Here is a 19,194-nt window from a genome sequence, read left to right as displayed (position 1 = left end):
GGCTTTAGGCATTGTATGTACTAGCTCTATCTATAAAGCCAACAAACTTTGTAAAATCTCTTTATGTATGTACCTTACCTAAATAAAAATTATTATTATTATTATTATTATTATCTAAGATAATTAGACGAGCCAAAACTAAATACTACGAAGATAAATTTACCCAAATAAAGAGCAACATTAAACAAACTTGGAGAACAATTTCACAAATATTGGGATCAAAGAAGTCTTTAAATAACAAACCGACTCTCCTGTCTAATAACGATGGTCAGCTTTCAGCCTCTGATTCTGCTATTGAGTTCAATAGGTTCTTCTCTTCCATTGGTTCATCCCTTGCAAATGATATTCCATCTTCCAGTACTGATGTTAAGGACTATCTTACAGGTAACTATCCACAGTCTCTGTACCTAAAGCCTATTAATTCCACTGACGTCAATGAGATAATCCTTTCCCTTAAAACCAAGTCTGGTGCCCTTGAGGAGATACCAACTTTAATTTACAAAAAAGCCTCCAGATCTTTAGCCCCTGCTATTGCATTGCTCTTCAACAAGTCACTTGAACTCCAAACCTTCCCAGATATTCTAAAAAAAGCGAGAGTAACGCCTGTCCACAAATGTGATCTCACAGATGTTAACAACTACAGACCTATATCAATCCTGCCAAACTTGTCAAAAATTTTTGAAAAACTAATCTATAAGCAGCTTTACTCATATCTAGCCACACATAATATACTTAGCCCTTGCCAATATGGCTTCAGACCCAAAAAAAGCACTAACGATGCACTTATTAGTATGATTAACTCGATTCATACAGCTCTTGATAAAAATGAGTTCCCTGTTGGGTTATTTGTGGACCTGCGTAAGGCTTTTGACACTGTCAACCACCAAAACCTTCTTCTTAAATTACATCATTATGGAGTCAGAGGTCACTCCCTACAATACCTCAAATCCTACCTTACTGACAGGCTCCAGTATGTTTCTGTGAATAATACAATTTCTCCCACCCTACCCATCAACATTGGTGTTCCTCAGGGCAGCATACTTGGCCCTCTCCTCTTTCTCATCTACATTAATGACCTTCCAAATGCCTCCCAACACCTCAAACCAATTCTATTTGCTGACGACACAACCTTCATTTACTCCAGTCCTGACCCCCTTGCTCTAAATGCCACAGTAAATACTAACCTAAATAAAGTCCATCTTTGGCTAACTGCCAACAAACTCAACCCTTAACATTGACAAAACTTTCTATATTCTGTTTGGCAATAAATCCTCTAGTCAAATAAATCTCAAAATAAACAATACCCAAATTTGTAACAAATTAGATGGCAAATTCCTTGGCATTCTCATTGACCACAAGCTGAATTTCCAGGGACACATTCTAAATATATCAAAAAAAGTTTCAAAAACTGTGGGCATTCTTTCTAAGATCAGATATTATGTACCCCGCCCTGCCCTGGTGACTCTCTATTACTCCCTTATCTATCCATATCTCAACTATGGTATTTGTGCTTGGGGTTCTACTACCCAAAATCATTTACGTCCTCTAATTACTCAACACAAAGCTGCTATTAGGACAATATCCAACTCTGGCCCCAGACATCACTCGGTACCCCTACTCAAATCTCTGAATATGTTAGACATTAAGTCACTGCACATTCTCTCATGTGTATTATACATATATAAAACACTAAACTATAATGCCAATCCTGACCTCAAAAGCTTCATTGAAGGTTGTAACAGAACCCATGAGCACCACACCAGAAATAAATACAGTTTTGATATTCCTAGAGTACGACTTAATCAAACTAGAAATGCTCTTCAAATCAAGGGACCCAGAATGTGGAATGACCTTCCCAACCATGTTAAAGACTGTGTACCTCTCTCAACCAGTTTAAGATAAAAACTAAACACTACCTAATAAATTCCCTAATAAATTTAACCTACCTTACCCCTCTATTGTCAACCCATGTCTGTTATTTTTTTTAATGAACACTGTTTGTCAACCTATTGTATTTGTGCTGCTTTTCAGTCATGTTCCCCCATTTTTTTTTATCTTTATTTGTATTTGTTCTCAACACATTTTATTCTTTATGCTCAATTAGTATTAAGTTCTAGATATTAATGTTCTTCCTGCCCGAAATGCATTGCGTAATAGTGGCTTTAGGCATTGTATGTACTAGCTCTATCTATATATTGATCCATTAATGTAACATCACTTGTATGTATGTACCTTACCTGAATAAACATATTTATATTTATTTATATTTATATTTATAGTTGGATATTGTCCTAATAGCAGCTTTGTGTTGAGTAATTAGAGGACGTAAATGATTTTGGGTAGTAGAGCCCCAAGCACAAATACCATAGTTGAGATATGGATAGATAAGGGAGTAATAGAGAGTCACCAGGGCAGGGCGGGGTACATAATATCTGATCTTAGAAAGAATGCCAACAGTTTTAGAAACTTTTTTTGATATATTTAGAATGTGTCCCTGGAAATTCAGCTTGTGGTCAATGAGAATGCCAAGGAATTTGCCATCTACTTTGTTGCAAATTTGGGTATTGTTTATCCTGAGATTTATTTGATTAGAGGATTTATTGCCAAACAGAATATAGAAAGTTTTGTCAATGTTAAGGGTGAGTTTGTTGGCAGTTAGCCACAGATGGACTTTATTTAGCTCAGTATTTACTGTGGCATTTAGAGCAAGGGGATCAGGACTGGAGTAAATGAAGGTTGTGTCGTCAGCAAATAGAATTGGTTTGAGGTGTTGGGAGGCATTTGGAAGGTCATTAATGTAGATGAGAAAGAGGAGAGGGCCAAGTATGCTGCCCTGAGGAACACCAATGTTGATGGGTAGGGTGGGAGAAATTGTATTATTCACAGAAACATACTGAAGCCTGTCAGTAAGGTAGGATTTGAGGTATTGCAGGGAGTGTCCTCTGACTCCATAATGATGTAATTTAAGAAGAAGGTTTTGGTGGTTGACAGTGTCAAAAGCCTTACGCAGGTCCACAAATAACCCAACAGGGAACTCATTTTTATCAAGAGCTGCATGTATCAAGTTAATCATACTAATAAGTGTATCGTTAGTGCTTTTTTGGGGGTCTGAAGCCATATTGACAAGAGCTAAGTATATTGTGTGTGGCTAGATAAGAGTAAAGCTGCTTGTAGATTAGTTTTTCAAATATTTTTGACAAATTTGACAGAATTTATATAGGTGTGAAGTTGTTGACCAGTGAGATCACATTTGTGGACAGGGGCTACTCCGCTTTTTTTTTTTAGAACATTCGGAAAGGTTTGGAGTCCAAGTGACTTGTTGAAGAGCAATGCAACAGCAGAAGCTAAAGATCTGGAGGCTTTTATTGTAAATTAAAGTTGGTATCTCCTCAAGGGCACTAGACTTGGTTTTAAGGGAAAGGATTATCTCATCAGTGGAGTTAGCAGTAGTTAGGTACAGAGTCTCTGGATAGTTACCTGTAAGGTAGTTTTAATATTAGTATGGGAGGATGGAATATCATTAGCAAGGGATGAACCAATGGAAGATAAGAACCTATTGAATTCAATAGCAGTATCAGAGGCTGAGAGCAGACCATCGTTGTTGGACAGGAGTATTGGTTTATTATTTAGAATCATTTTTTATCCCAGTGTTTGGGAAATAGTGCTCCATGTTTTCTCATTGTTGCCCTTAATTTGGGTGAATTTATTTTCATAGTATTTCGTTTGGGTCTCCTAATTATTTTTGACAGCAATGATGAGTAAATCTTGAAAATTCTTTGGAGACGGTTCCTAACCTATACTTCTTCTCAAGGTCATGTTTTTTATTAATGAATTTAAGTATTCCCTTTGTAAGCCAAGGATTGTTTAGCCTTTTAGTTGTGACTTGTTTCGTTAGCATAGGACAGAGGGTGTTATAAAGGCTGAGAGTTTTATGAAGAAATGTTTTCACTGCTAGGTTGATGTCCCCTATGTTCCCTAATTCAGATTCCCAGTTGACATTAGCAGCAGCAGCTATAAAATTGTCTATAGCAGAGTCATTGTGCAGCATAAAGCTTATCTCCCTTGTCTCTAGAGGTGGTTTGTTAATGTTAGTTAGGAGAAATGTGGGGTAATGGTCTGTAGTGCTATCGGTGATTATCCCTGAAGTAAGCGGAGAGGTTATGTTGGTCCAGATGTGATCAAGAGCCGTGGCAGTATTGTCGGTGATTCTAGTAAGTCTAGTGATTACGGGTATGAGGAAGCAGGAATTCATACAGTTGAGGAAACTAGCAGCAGGAGGGTGTTCAGGGTCGCAGAGGTCAACGTTAAAGTCCCCAGAAATAATTAAGTGGCTTTTGTTCAGTCTGTTCTCTAGTATTAGATTTCTGAGGTTAGAGTTGAATTCTGACACATCAGTGTTAGGAACCCTGTAGACTGCTCCCACAGTCAGGACAGCATCGCCACCCTTGACTCTGAAACAGGCAAAGATATACTCTCCATAAGGGTCTCTAGATTTAATTACTTTTAAGCATGTCAGTTCTTGGTGGTAGTAAAGAGCAGTACCACCACCTCTCTGAATAGGTCGACAATTGTGAATGGCTGAGTAGTTAGGTATGTTAAAGAGTTGAGTAGTATCCTCTTTTAACCACGTTTCAGTAAACACAATAAAAGAGAATTAGTTGTTAACAGTTTGAACTAGGTCATTAACATCATCAAAGTGTTTGCTTAGAGATCTTACACTCAAGTTAATTACAGAAACATTGTGATTATGTGTTAAAACATTGTTTACATCATGTGATGTGTAATACCTGCAATTTTGATCATTAAAGTGATGAATGTCATAGATACTAGATAAAAGGTTTAGTTCTGGGTCTATAACAGTTTGCATAAGAGGGCTGTTTGACGAAAAAAAAACAATTATAAACAAGATCTAGATATAAAAAATATACAAAACTAAACAAAAAATGAGGTAGGTTGCTTTAAGGTAATCTCAGGCACTAAAAGATAATAAATTACACATAGAGACACAGGCAAAGCCAGGGGGTACAATGGAGCTAGGGAATATGGAGAGGCTAGGCAGCCTAGCCTAGATCAAAAATCAGGGGGGTACAATGGAGCTAGGGAATATGGAGAGGCTAGGCAGCCTAGCCTAGATCAAAAATCAGGGGGGTACAATGGAGCTAGGGAATATGGAGAGGCTAGGCAGCCTAGCCTAGATCAAAAATCAGGGGGGTACAATGGAGCTAGGGAATATGGAGAGGCTAGGCAGCCTAGCCTAGATAAAAAATCAGGGGGGTACAATGAAGCTAGGGAATATGGAGAGGCTAGGCAGCCTAGCCTAGATAAATCTGTAAATATACCATTCAAAATGACCTACTGTTAGCTACATCTCGTAACTCATCTTCTACGTATGCACCTTAACCTGAATAAACATTTTGATTTTGATATAGAATAGGGTAGCAAGACTGTGTGTATACCTAAACGCCTTAATGAAAAGGCTGATAGTGGAAGCACCTTGAAGCAAGAAGATTTCCACTTATTCTTGCTTAAGACGTCGTATATGTGCCTAAGACATACAACTTCACCGGTGTATTCACTACCAGCATCTTATATCATGGTTTTATGGGGCTATTCATCCCCGTGCCACCTCTTGGTGGATTAATATTCATCAATCATTATCATCCTCCTTATGTTTAATGTAGATTACTATAATGTACTTAGAAATAATCCTCACATTATGCTACAATGTACTTGTTGATAATCCTCAAATTATGCTACAATGCGCCTGTTGATAATCCTCAAATTATGCTACAATGCGCCTGTTGATAATCCTCAAATTATGCTACAATGCGCCTGTTGATAATCCTCAAATTATGCTACAATGCGCCTGTTGATAATCCTCAAATTATGCTACAATGCGCCTGTTGATAATCCTCAAATTATGCTACAATGCGCCTGTTGATAATCCTCAAATTATGCTACAATGCGCCTGTTGATAATCCTCAAATTATGCTACAATGCGCCTGTTAATAACCCTCAAATTTTACTGTAATATATCTACTAATTTTCTTCAATTTTTATTACAATGTACCTGTTAAATTTTAAAATTTTGCTACAAATTTCCTACTTAAAATTATCTGTTAGATTAAGGAGCTGCCGGAAATGTTATATGCGTTGTATGTTATAGAAATGTTATAGGCTTTACAAGATTGTGAAAAAAAGAAAACATCAAAGTTATGTCCCGTCATTGATGTGAAGTATGGATGTGCTTGCGGGGGTTGAGCTCTGGCTCTTTGGGCCCGCCTCTCAACTGTCAATCAATCAACTGTTACTAACTTTTTTTTCCCACACATACATACACCTCAGGAAGCAGCCCGTGACAGCTGGTTAACTCGCAGGTACCTATTTACTGCTGGGTAACACGGGCATCAGGGTGAAGGAAACTGCTCATTTGTTTTTCCAGTGGTGTCGGGGGATCGAACCCCGGTCTTTAGATTCACAAGTCTAGAGCGCTGTCCACTCAGTCACCATCCACTCTGTTCCTGTGACACCGAACCGTGTTAAATATTCCATCCTTGTCAACCCTGCCAATTCCCCTGAGAATTTTGTAGGTTGTGATCATGTCTCCCCTTACTCTTCTGTCTTCCAGTGTCGTAAGGTGCATTTCCCGCAGCCTTTCCTCGTAACTCATGCCTCTTAGTTCTGGGACTAGTCTAGTGGCATACCTTTGGACTTTTTCCAGCTTCGTCTTGTGCTTGACAAGGTACGGGCTCCATGCTGGGGCCGCATACTCCAGGATTGGTCTTACATATGTGGTGTACAAGATTCTGAATGATTCCTTACACAGGTTCCTGAACGCTGTTCTGATGTTAGCCAGCCTCGCATATGCCGCAGACGTTATTCTTTTTATGTGGGCTTCAGGAGACAGGTTTGGTGTGATATCAACTCCTAGATCTTTCTCTCTGTCTGTTTCATTAAGTACTTCATCTCCTATTCTGTATCCTGTGTCTGGCCTCCTGTTTCCACTGCCTAGTTTCATTACTTTGCATTTACTCGGGTTGAACTTCAACAGCCATTTGTTGGACCATTCACTCAGTCTGTCTAGGTCATCTTGTAGCCTTATACTATCTTCCTCTGTCTTGATCCTCCTCATAATTTTTGCATCATCGACAAACATTGATGATGTATAGGTCCAAGGACTGATCCCTGTGGGACTCCACTGGTGACTCCCCGCCACTCCGAGACCTCACCCCTCACGGTGACTCACTGTGTCCTGTTGCTTAGGTACTCCCTTATCCAGTGGAGTACCTTCCCTTTCACTCCTGCCTGCATCTCCAGTTTGTGCACTAGTCTCTTATGTGGTACTGTGTCAGATGCTTTCTGGCAGTCCAGAAGGTGCAGGTTCTGTGCTCACCTAGTTGTATTACGGGACCTTATGACTACGAATACCGACCGCTGTCCACTCAGCCGTCAGGCCCACCGTGACGCTAATTAATTTTTGTGTGTATTTTGCTCCAAGGGTCGAGTTTATTGGGCAGTGGCACTCATTCTGAGCGAGTGGCGATGCCCAATAAACTCGGCCATCGAGGCAATATAAATATCCCGCGCTTTACTCGTTATATAACATTATAAAACACTTTATCAAGTTCCAAAAATATGAAAATATTTCATTCAAAATTGATCTACTATTAGAAAATTTTAACCATATATCATTAATTTGTTAATTGTAGATAATAATTGTGGGTGATTGTATGTAACTTTTCCACCACTGATTACAATATATAGTAGGCAGTGTGCAGGATAAATATATATAAATTTATTAATTTACTTGTATACAAGAAAAAAAAACATTGACTTTCGAGAATACATAACATAGATGTTCTTAGTCTTGCAAAAGCCACTAGCTCAGATTAGCATTTCAGGCAGATTTTAATGTAGCAAATTGTAGATAACAAATGTGGGTGATTGTATGTAATATTTCCACCGCTGCTTACAATATATAGTTAGCGGTGTGCAGCATAAATATTTATTTATTTATTAATTTATTCATATACAAAAAAAACATTGACTTTCGAAAATACATAACATAGGTGCTCTTAGTCTTGTAAAAGCCACTAACCCGGACAGCATTTCTGGCAGACTAGTAAAAAAAAAATTATACAAACTACATTGTAGCAAAATTTGACCTCATCACAATAACTAGAATATAAATTGATGGTGTTGATAAGAACAATGATGAATATTAATTGATAATTGGATAAAAACACTGGTAAAAATATATATTTTGAGAATGTGGGAAGATACTTTTCAATTAGATACATTTTTTGGTTTTACTTTTCAATAAAGCATAAGTTGGACCATTTTTTAATTCAATTATATTAATAATTTAATTGATAATTAATATATTATAATAATAATTATTATGATCAATTAATAATTAATGTTATCATAATATTAATTGATAATTAATATATGAACTATGACACTAGGTCACCATATCTGTAAGTTGCTTAGTTTACCTCACTTTCTGCTGTGTAAGGGGTGAGGAAGCCTGCAGGTGTGTGAGAGGGTGGTGAGGAAGCCTGCAGGTGTGTGAGAGGGTGGTGAGGAAGCCTGCAGGTGTGTGAGAGGGTGGTGAGGAAGCCTGCAGGCGTGGGAGGAAGCCTGCAGGTGTGTGAGAGGGTGGTGAGGAAGCCTGCAGGTGTGTGAGAGGGTGGTGAGGAAGCCTGCAGGCGTGGGAGGAAGCCTGCAGGTGTGTGAGGAAGCCTACAGGTGTGAGGGGGATGAGGAAGCCTGCAGGTGTGTGAGGAAGTCTACAGGTGCGTGAGAGGGTGAGAAAGCCTGCAGGTGTGTGAGGGGGGAGAGGAAGCCTACAGGTGTGTGAGGAAGCCTGCAGGTGTGTGAGGAAGCCTGCAGGTGTGTGAGGGGGGAGAGGAAGCCTGCAGGTGTGTGAGGAAGCCTGCAGGTGTGTGAGGAAGCCTACAGGTGCGCGAGGAAGCCTGCAGGTGTGTGAGGAAGCTTGCAGGTGTGTGAGAGGGTGGTGAGGAAGCCTACAGGTGTGTGAGGAAGCCTGCAGGTGTCTGAGGAAGCCTGCAGGTGTGTGAGGAAGCCTACAGGTGCGTGAGGGGGGTACTAACCTGCCCCCATCTCCCCCTCCGACGCTCCAGGTTCAGCAGTGTTATAAAATTGGTGGTGCTGCTATGGGGGTTCTAATATTAAATGGAAGTAGGGGCAGTAGTTAGCATTAAGGGTTACCAAATATGGGAGATCTCAAAGGCCCGGCCCCCACTATATAGAAATATACAGAAATATATAGAAATAAACTTGTAGTGGGTTATTACACCAATAGTCAGCCTAGAGGTTGATCATGGATCTCCTACCCAGGAAAAATGGATACTCCTTTACTAACTTACTTATTTATTAACCCCTTAACAACCCCCCATATACATTCACACCAATAACAATAATAATAATTACTATACCACACTATCTTACGTTAAAAGCCTTGGTCCACTTAAGCAGGATACAAGGTTTACACTCAGAACAAGCTAGGGTAAAGTACTACTAGTGAAGAGCTAGAAGCTTGAGTCAGCTTAGGGTAGGGAGACCACGTGGTTCCACTGGGACCCCTTTAAGAATAACTAGTAATACAAACACTAGGAACACCTAATTCATACAAAGTATAATACTCTACACATTAGAACACGCCTATGCCAGACAATGAGAACGTTACACAGTATACTTAGCTGGGTATCAGCCCACAGAAATAAAGAAACGAGAGGAGGGAGAGGAGGATCCTTTCACCACAGCCAGCCAGCAGAGAATAAAGAGCCTCTCGCATCTCCTTCCCAGCTCACTCGCTGCCAGTAGACTGCTCAACTAATCGTACAGCAATCCTATCCCAAGTTTACTCAGATTTACTTTGCACTTGATTAGAAAGTATTAGTAAACATAGTTGTTGCCTATTTTATTATTTAATAATCAACCCCAAGCTCAGTCTTAAATGCTCTTTGAGAAACAAAAATCGTCTTACGTCTGGCAGGGAAGATACAAACAAGTGCACCTCGTGATGCGTTTCCCTACTATAAGGCAGTTTATTTAGCTCATTTTTGACCTCTGGTTTCCACTGAGGAACCCAGGGTCGTAACAAGCAGCACCATGCCCTGCAGGTGTGTGAGGGAGCCTACAGGTGTGTGAGGAAGCCTACAGGTGTGTGAGGAAGCCTACAGGTGTGTGAGGAAGCCTACAGGTGCGTGAGGTAGCCTGCAGGTGTGTAAGGAAGCCTACAGGTGTGTGAGGGGGTACTAACCTGCCCCCATCTCCCCGCCACGCTCCAGGTTCAGCAGCACCATGCCCTGCAAGGCTCCACTGCTCACACCCGCTCCAGCCACCGCTGCCTTGAATGCCTGTTCGAATCCCCCCCGAGGCCATGTTACTCACATGAGTACTCGTACAAACCAGGTGAGTACAGATACATTACTCACTACAATTATATTCATCATCACTTAACACAATTATATTTATCATGACTCACAACAATTATATTCATGATCACTCACAATAATTATATTCATGATCACTCACAATAATTATATTCATGATCACTCACAATAATTATATTCATCATCACTTAAAACAATTATATTCATCATCACTTAACACGATTATAATCATCCTGACTGACAACAATTATATTCAGAATCCTTACTTACTAATTATTGTTTAAAAATCTAAGTAATTTATCGCAATTTGAAGTTAATTTACTATAGGAATCAACACAAATAAATCTAGTCTAAATTTTTGCAATTATTGATTTGTTCAAAATTTTTATGAATATTTATAAATATTTATTTATATATATATAATATATAAATATTTATTTATATATTATTTATTATATTTATTTATAAAACATAAATATTTACTTTACTGCAACATAATTACATAATTTCCGAGAGTTTGTTTATCTGAAAATAAATATTTCATAAAATAAAAAATGTACCTATTTATTTGAATAATAAAATACTTATTATTTATAATAATAGATGGGTAGGCTACCTCAAGGCGCCGGGCAACAGCAAGATAAATAAGATGGTATTATCCAACCTACCAGTGATTGCACTCCATCAATACACATGTATAGTAAATGCAGCTCTTGCATCTGGACTATTCCCCACATACTTCAAGAATGCCGCAATAAGATTAATCCCCAAGCCAGGTAAACCCCCAACCCAAACTGGAAACTACAGGCCAATTTCCCTCCTCGAAGTACCAGGTAAAATATTTGAAAAAATTATCAATCAGAGACTTGTGAAGTACATGGAAGAGGAAGGGAAGTATAACACCAGGCAGCATGGGTTTAGAAACCGCAGAGGGGCCCATACAGGTATAGCCCTGATCTACCAGCATATAGCAGAGGGCCCATACAGGTATAGCCCTGATCTACCAGCATATAGGGGCCCATACAGGTATAGCCCTGATCTACCAGCATATAGCAGAGGGCCCATACAGGTATAGCCCTGATCTACCAGCATATAGGGGCCCATACAGGTATAGCCCTGATCTACCAGCATATAGCAGAGGGCCCATACAGGTATAGCCCTGATCTACCAGCATATAGGGGCCCATACAGGTATAGCCCTGATCTACCAGCATATAGCAGAGGGCCCATACAGGTATAGCCCTGATCTACCAGCATATAGGGGCCCATACAGGTATAGCCCTGATCTACCAGCATATAGCAGAGGGCCCATACAGGTATAGCCCTGATCTACCAGCATATAGGGGCCCATACAGGTATAGCCCTGATCTACCAGCATATAGCAGAGGGCCCATACAGGTATAGCCCTGATCTACCAGCATATAGGGGCCCATACAGGTATAGCCCTGATCTACCAGCATATAGCAGAGGGCCCATACAGGTATAGCCCTGATCTACCAGCATATAGGGGCCCATACAGGTATAGCCCTGATCTACCAGCATATAGCAGAGGGCCCATACAGGTATAGCCCTGATCTACCAGCATATAGGGGCCCATACAGGTATAGCCCTGATCTACCAGCATATAGCAGAGGGCCCATACAGGTATAGCCCTGATCTACCAGCATATAGGGGCCCATACAGGTATAGCCCTGATCTACCAGCATATAGCAGAGGGCCCATACAGGTATAGCCCTGATCTACCAGCATATAGGGGCCCATACAGGTATAGCCCTGATCTACCAGCATATAGCAGAGGGCCCATACAGGTATAGCCCTGATCTACCAGCATATAGCAGAGGGCCCATACAGCTATAGCCCTGATCTACCAGCATATAGCAGAGGGCCCATACAGGTATAGCCTTGATCTACCAGCATATAGCAGAGGACCCATACAGCTATAGCCCTGATCTACCAGCATATAGCAGAGGGCCCATACAGCTATAGCCCTGATCTACCAGCATATAGCAGAGGGCCCATACAGGTATAGCCCTGATCTACCAGCATATAGCAGAGGGCCCATACAGCTATAGCCCTGATCTACCAGCATATAGCAGAGGGCCCATACAGGTATAGCCCTGATCTACCAGCATATAGCAGAGGGCCCATACAGCTATAGCCCTGATCTACCAGCATATAGCAGAGGGCCCATACAGGTATAGCCTTGATCTACCAGCATATAGCAGAGGGCCCATACAGCTATAGCCCTGATCTACCAGCATATAGCAGAGGGCCCATACAGCTATAGCCCTGATCTACCAGCATATAGCAGAGGGCCCATACAGCTATAGCCCTGATCTACCAGCATATAGCAGAGGGCCCATACAGCTATAGCCCTGATCTACCAGCATATAGCAGAGGGCCCATACAGCTATAGCCCTGATCTACCAGCATATAGCAGAGGGCCCATACAGCTATAGCCCTGATCTACCAGCATATAGCAGAGGGCCCATACAGGTATAGCCTTGATCTACCAGCATATAGCAGAGGGCCCATACAGCTATAGCCCTGATCTACCAGCATATAGCAGAGGGCCCATACAGCTATAGCCCTGATCTACCAGCATATAGCAGAGGGCCCATACAGCTATAGCCCTGATCTACCAGCATATAGCAGAGGGCCCATACAGCTATAGCCCTGATCTACCAGCATATAGCAGAGGGCCCATACAGCTATAGCCCTGATCTACCAGCATATAGCAGAGGGCCCATACAGCTATAGCCCTGATCTACCAGCATATAGCCAACGCAGTGTCGAAAAAAGATCAGTGTAATATAGTGCTTAGGGACGTCTCGAAAGCCTTCGACAAAGTGTGGCACACAGGCCTAAAATATAAGATGTCTGAACTAGGGCTTCCTGAGAGATTTACTGCTACTCTCTGCAGCTTTATAGACAACAGAACTGCTAGGCTTAATATCGGCAGCTACTTGGGTGACGTAATAGAACTGAAAAGTGGAGTACCACAAGGAAGCTGCCTCTCCTCCACTCTATTCAACATATATACAGCTGACCTACCCCAACCCCAACATGGAGAATGCATCACACACGCTGACGATGTCACCCAAATAATATGCCAACCGGGCCCTTCAAAGCCGCTACTAGCCGACAAGACCAAGGCAGCAATTGAACTCATAAACAACTTTGAGAAACAATGGAAAATTAGCACCAACAAAAGTTTCAGATAATACACATTGCGAAAAGAAACCCGGACCCCATCATCCTTGACAACCATCCGATCCAATATGCGGAGTTAGGCAGAATACTGGGACTTATGATAAATAGAACAGGGATACAAACTCATGTAAGGGACCGACTAAACAAAGCCAAAGCTGCCTTAGGAAAACTGAGAAGATTCTGAAGCCTCAGTACTAACATTCAGATCCACTTATATAAGGCTCCAGTCCGGCCGCATCTAGAGTATCCCCCAGTACCACTACACACTACAATAATAAAATAAAGAGCCTTAAACAGAACAACATGTGTGGAAGCATAGGAGTGTATGTATGAATGCTACACAGTATTCATCTATAGACATCCATATATGGTGAAACACATGTGAAGAACCTCTCACACATTCACAGCTCCCTGACAAGTGAGTGTGAGTGTGTGGAAGCATAGGAGTGTGTATATATATGAATGCTACACAGTATTCATCTATAGACATCCATATATGGTGAAACACATGTGAAGAACCTCTCACACACTCACAGCTCCCTGACAAGAGGGAGCCAGCTTAGCTTAGCTGCCAACACCCACACATCGTGTCAGCAAGGCGGACAGCCCGCCTGCTCTCATACCTCTCACTGTATTTCCCACTTCTATACTTCCCTTCACCTATGCCTCTCCTTCCTCTTTACTCCCCCCCCCCCAAACAGTGGTGGTGGAGGTGTAGGGGGACTAGCCCCAGCCCCCACCTTAACAATATGGTCCCCGGTGGTGGAGGTGTAGGGGGGACTAACCCCAGGCCCCACCTTAACAATATGGTCCCCGGTGGTGGAGGTGTAGGGGGGACTAGCCCCAGCCCCCACCTTAACAATATGGTCCCCGGTGGTGGAGGTGTAGGGGGGACTAGCCCCAGGCCCCACCTTAACAATATGGTCCCGATGGTGGAGGTGTAGGGGGGACTAGCCCCAGGCCCCACCTTAACAATATGGTCCCGATGGTGGAGGTGTAGGGGGGACTAGCCCCAGGCCCCACCTTAACAATATGGTCCCCGGTGGTGGAGGTGTAGGGGGGACTAGCCCCAGGCCCCACCTTAACAATATGGTCCCGGTGGTGGAGGTGTAGGGGGGACTAGCCCCAGCCCCCACCTTAACAATATGGTCCCCGGTGGTGGAGGTGTAGGGGGGACTAGCCCCAGCCCCCACCTTAACAATATGGTCCCCGGTGGTGGAGGTGTAGGGGGGACTAACCCCAGCCCCCACCTTAACAATATGGTCCCGGTGGTGGAGGTAGAGGTCGTGGAGAGGGGAGCAGAGGGCGGGGGTGACGTGAACAGCGTGCCCCATCATATGGAAGACAACATGGTACTGCTGCTCGGGCACCTCCAACAGCCGCAGACGCCCCTGGGTCGAAGCTGTTGGGATCTGCTGGAGAAGGAGGATGTTGTTGTTGTTATAGATTCACCTACTCGGAACAAGTTCCAAGTAGCACGGGCTATGGTGAGCCCGTAACTTGCCTGGCACAGGAGCCCTCTGCATTAACCTATAATGGTTAGGTTAGGGTTTATTAACACTATAATAAGTCACACACATCCCCAGGAAGCAGCTGTCTAACTCCCAGGTACCTATTTACTGCTAGGTGAACAGCTGCATAAGGGGGAAAAGAAACTGTGCCCATTTGTTTCCGCCATCGCCGGGGATCGATCCCCCGGAACCTAGGACTACGAATACCGAGCGCTGATCACTCACCCGTCAGGCCCCTTGAGAGAGTTAGCAATGAGTTTTAGTGTATTGCTTATAGTCACTATTTTGCTTATAAATAAGTAAATATGTAACATATTCTGAGCCAAATTTTTTTTCAAGGCACTAACTTTTTCTCTCAGTTTTATTAAACAATAGAGATTTTATACAAAATTTGACAATATCCTGAGTTACTTTACAATTTATTTAAATATTTTAGTTTTGTTTTATTATTTCTATAAAACTGTAATATCAATATAGGTATAGGTTCAGTACTAATTGTAATATCTTAACATACTAAGAAGGTTAGGTTAGGTTGTGGTTTTCTATTCAGCATTTTAAGGTAAACTCAAATATTCACAATAAATTAGTATGTCACATATGCATTTATTCATAAGCAAGATATTGACTATAAGCAACACAGGGTGACCCGCAGGGAAGAAGTTAGTGTGAGTTAGCGTGTATGAGGCAGCATCACACGCACAGGGTGACCCGCAGGGAAGAAGTTAGTGTGAGTTAGCGTGTATGAGGCAGCATCACACGCACAGGGTGACCCGCAGGGAAGAAGTTAGTGTGAGTTAGCGTGTATGAGGCAGCTTCACACGCACAGGGTGACCCGCAGGGAAGAAGTTAGTGTGAGTTAGCGTGTATGAGGCAGCGTCACACGCACAGGGTGACCCGCAGGGAAGAAGTTAGTGTGAGTTAGCGTGTATGAGGCAGCGTCACACGCACAGGGTGACCCGCAGGGAAGAAGTTAGTGTGAGTTAGCGTGTATGAGGCAGCGTCACACGCACAGGGTGACCCGCAGGGAAGAAGTTAGTGTGAGTTAGCGTGTATGAGGCAGCGTCACACGCACAGGGTGACCCGCAGGGAAGAAGTGAGCCATGCGCGCCACAGGGATCATCAGAGAGTCCTGCTTCAAGCTGCTCAGCGTCACGGGGTCCTGGGAACCGCCGGCCATTTCTACGGCGTCCGCCTCCGCCTGCTGCTGCGCCTGCGTCGGGAAAGGAAGAAATATTTGTAGCAACTGGCGCCATGCAAGTCGGCGTTCAATCCCCGACCGTCTCAACAAGTCCTTGGGCACCATTCCTTTCCCCCGTCCCATCCCAAAACCTTTCAAGCTCAACAATCCATAATATAAGATAACAAAAAAAGTTAAGTAATTTACATGACTATAAATGCATGTATATAATATATATATACAGTATATTTTATTAAAAAAATCATTTCAGACAAAAATATGCTATAAAAATAGCAATCATCACATTATAGTAATATTCGACAAATAAACAATTTTAAATATATTTTGTACGTTTTCTTCCAACTTTTGTATATATTTTAAAGCAACATAAAACAGGTTTGAATTAGGTTAAAACATAAAAAAAAACTTAAGGATCTAGTAATTAATTTGCTAAAATATTAGGATTTGGCAAGTGTTTTGATTATGCCCTTCTTGCTCCCAGATGCCTTGCTTCACGAGGCCGCAGACAAGAAGAACATATATGACAGACAACTGTCAATTAGATCAAATTGCTACGGGATCACCTTATCCCGTGCTATTTGAAACTTTATGTTCCAGGTAGCGAATGTTATACATGTCAATTATGTCAATCAACTGACAAATATGTCGGTCAACTCCATGCCCTCAGCGCCTAGTATTTAGTATTACCTCAAGGAAGAACTAATCTTGTATGCATGTAGATTTAACTGTGACCAGGCTAATTATTTGTATATATATATTGTACAAATATAATATAGTTGTGTACATATTGTCCCATCTGTCACGTGTGTACGAATTGTCACATATGTAAACATTGTAGGTGAAATACATTATATTTATCGACGATTGTATAAGATTGTATTCACCTAGTTGTATCCCAGCCACTTGGGGTGGACGGTAGAGCGACGGTCTCGCTTCCTGTAGGTCCGGGTTCAATCCCCGACGTTCCATAAAGTGATTGGGCACCATTCCTTTCCCTCCGTCCCATCCCAAATCCTTATCCTGACTCCTTCCTAGTGGTATATAGTCGTGGTGGCTTGGTGCTTTGTTCTGATAGTTCCCTCTCTCTCCTAGTTGTGCTTGCGGGGGTTGAGCTTCGCCTCTTTGGTCCCGCCTCTCAACAGTCAGAGGCTGAGTACCGCCAGCTGTTTTAAATTCACCATTTTGGTTAGGTTAGGTTATGTTAAATTAGATTAGATCACGTTCTAATCTATCTTTAGATTAGAATTAGAATTATCTTTAGCTTAGATCTATGCCACGTTAAGTGAGGTTAAGTTAGACTAAGTCGTACAATGCTAGGATAGGTAAGGATAAGTTGGGATAGGTTAGACAGTTCTATTTTCAGTCCAAAACAATCTTGGCTGCTGCCTGAAATATCACCTTTTTGCACGCGCTGATTCCTCGGGTGTCTTAACCGTTTTGGCACTGTTCTCTTGAGCCGAATGCTCAAGTTATGTTTAGTTTTAAAATGCATTACTATCCTATTTCAGAGGTAAATTCAGGTCAGTGCAAGTAGCATAGCGGTGAGGATAGAGAAAAGTGAAGTTTTACACCACTTACTAATGCTGTAAACAGCCCGTTCTCATAAACAAAGTCCATTCCATCCAGCCGCCAACCCCCCCACAGCTGTTTATGAATGAAACCTGTTTACACACGACTCACAGCTGATTTCGTTCGAACACTTCCGGAACAAGTGCTTCACTGACGACTGGTGTTCGAACCCCAACGCTGTAAATGCTTCACCCACGTACTACAAGCACATATAATCGCCAACAGAACCTAAACACCTAACCTAACCAGTGCCTAAATATGCAATAATATGCTAATATATAAAAATATTAATTTATATTTGAAAAAAATCCAATTTTGAATGAATAGCAAGTTAATATCGATGAATGCATCTTTGGGGTCGACCGCTGGATGGAATGGACTTGGTCAGAGGCCAGGTTGCGTGCTGATCATGCAACATGGATATGTTTTCGTGCCTCCTCCAAGGGTGTCAGGGCAGGTGCCAGTGCCTACTGGCACCTGTGCCAAGTCTAGTTTAGGGAGACTGTGCCAATTTAGCAGCACAGTCATTAGTGTGTCATCCTTATTGAGCCCCTGTGGTGAGCCCTGGCACCCTAGTACTGACCCTGGCACCCTAGTACTGACCCCTGGCACCCTAGTACTGACCCTGGCACCCTAGTACTGACCCTGGCACCCTAGTACTGACCCTGGCACCCTAGTACTGACCCTGGCACCCTAGTACTGACCCTGGCACCCTAGTACTGACCCCTGGCACCCTAGTACTGACCCCTGGCACCCTAGTACTGACCCTGGCACCCTAGTACTGACCCCTGGCACCCTAGTACTGACCCTGGCACCCTAGTACTGACCCCTGGCACCCTAGTACTGACCCTGGCACCCTAGTACTGACCCTGGCACCCTAGTACTGACCCCTGGCACCCTAGTACTGACCCTGGCACCCTAGTACTGACCCTGGCACCCTAGTACTGACCCCTGGCACCCTAGTACTGACCCTGGCACCCTAGTACTGACCCCTGGCACCCTAGTACTGACCCTGGCACCCTAGTACTGACCCTGGCACCCTAGTACTGACCCTGGCACCCTAGTACTGACCCCTGACACACCAGTACTGACCCCTGGCACCCTAGTACTGACCCCTGACACACCAGTACTGACCCCTGGCACACCAGTACTGACCCTGACACACCAGTACTGACCCCTGACACACCAGTACTGACCCCTGGCACACCAGTACTGACCCTGGCACACCAGTACTGACCCCTGACACACCAGTACTGACCCCTGACACACCAGTACTGACCCCT

At 42.8% G+C, this 19,194-nt stretch overlaps 1 protein-coding gene across 5 annotated transcripts in view; it reads right to left on the bottom strand.

Annotated features, from left to right (window-relative positions):
- Nucleotides 1-19,194, bottom strand: part of LOC123754098 (uncharacterized) — a 76,514-nt gene that overhangs the window by 10,099 nt on the left and 47,221 nt on the right. For 4 of the 5 annotated variants that reach the window (XM_069308395.1, XM_045736262.2, XM_045736264.2 and 1 more), the window contains 3 exons: nt 16,217-16,354; nt 14,884-15,048; nt 10,289-10,385 (listed from right to left, as the gene is read on the bottom strand). In XM_069308395.1, coding sequence (XP_069164496.1) covers nt 10,289-10,385; nt 14,884-15,048; nt 16,217-16,354 — 400 coding nt within the window. The remainder of the gene's footprint in view (nt 1-10,288; nt 10,386-14,883; nt 15,049-16,216; nt 16,355-19,194) is intronic. The other variant, XM_069308397.1, reaches the window with a different exon arrangement.

This window comes from Procambarus clarkii, chromosome 6 (genome assembly GCF_040958095.1).
Source record: "Procambarus clarkii isolate CNS0578487 chromosome 6, FALCON_Pclarkii_2.0, whole genome shotgun sequence".
Taxonomy (NCBI): Eukaryota; Metazoa; Arthropoda; class Malacostraca; order Decapoda; family Cambaridae; genus Procambarus; species Procambarus clarkii.
The sequence above is the reverse complement of the archived record's forward strand: the minus strand, read 5'-3'. Positions and strand labels throughout refer to the sequence as shown.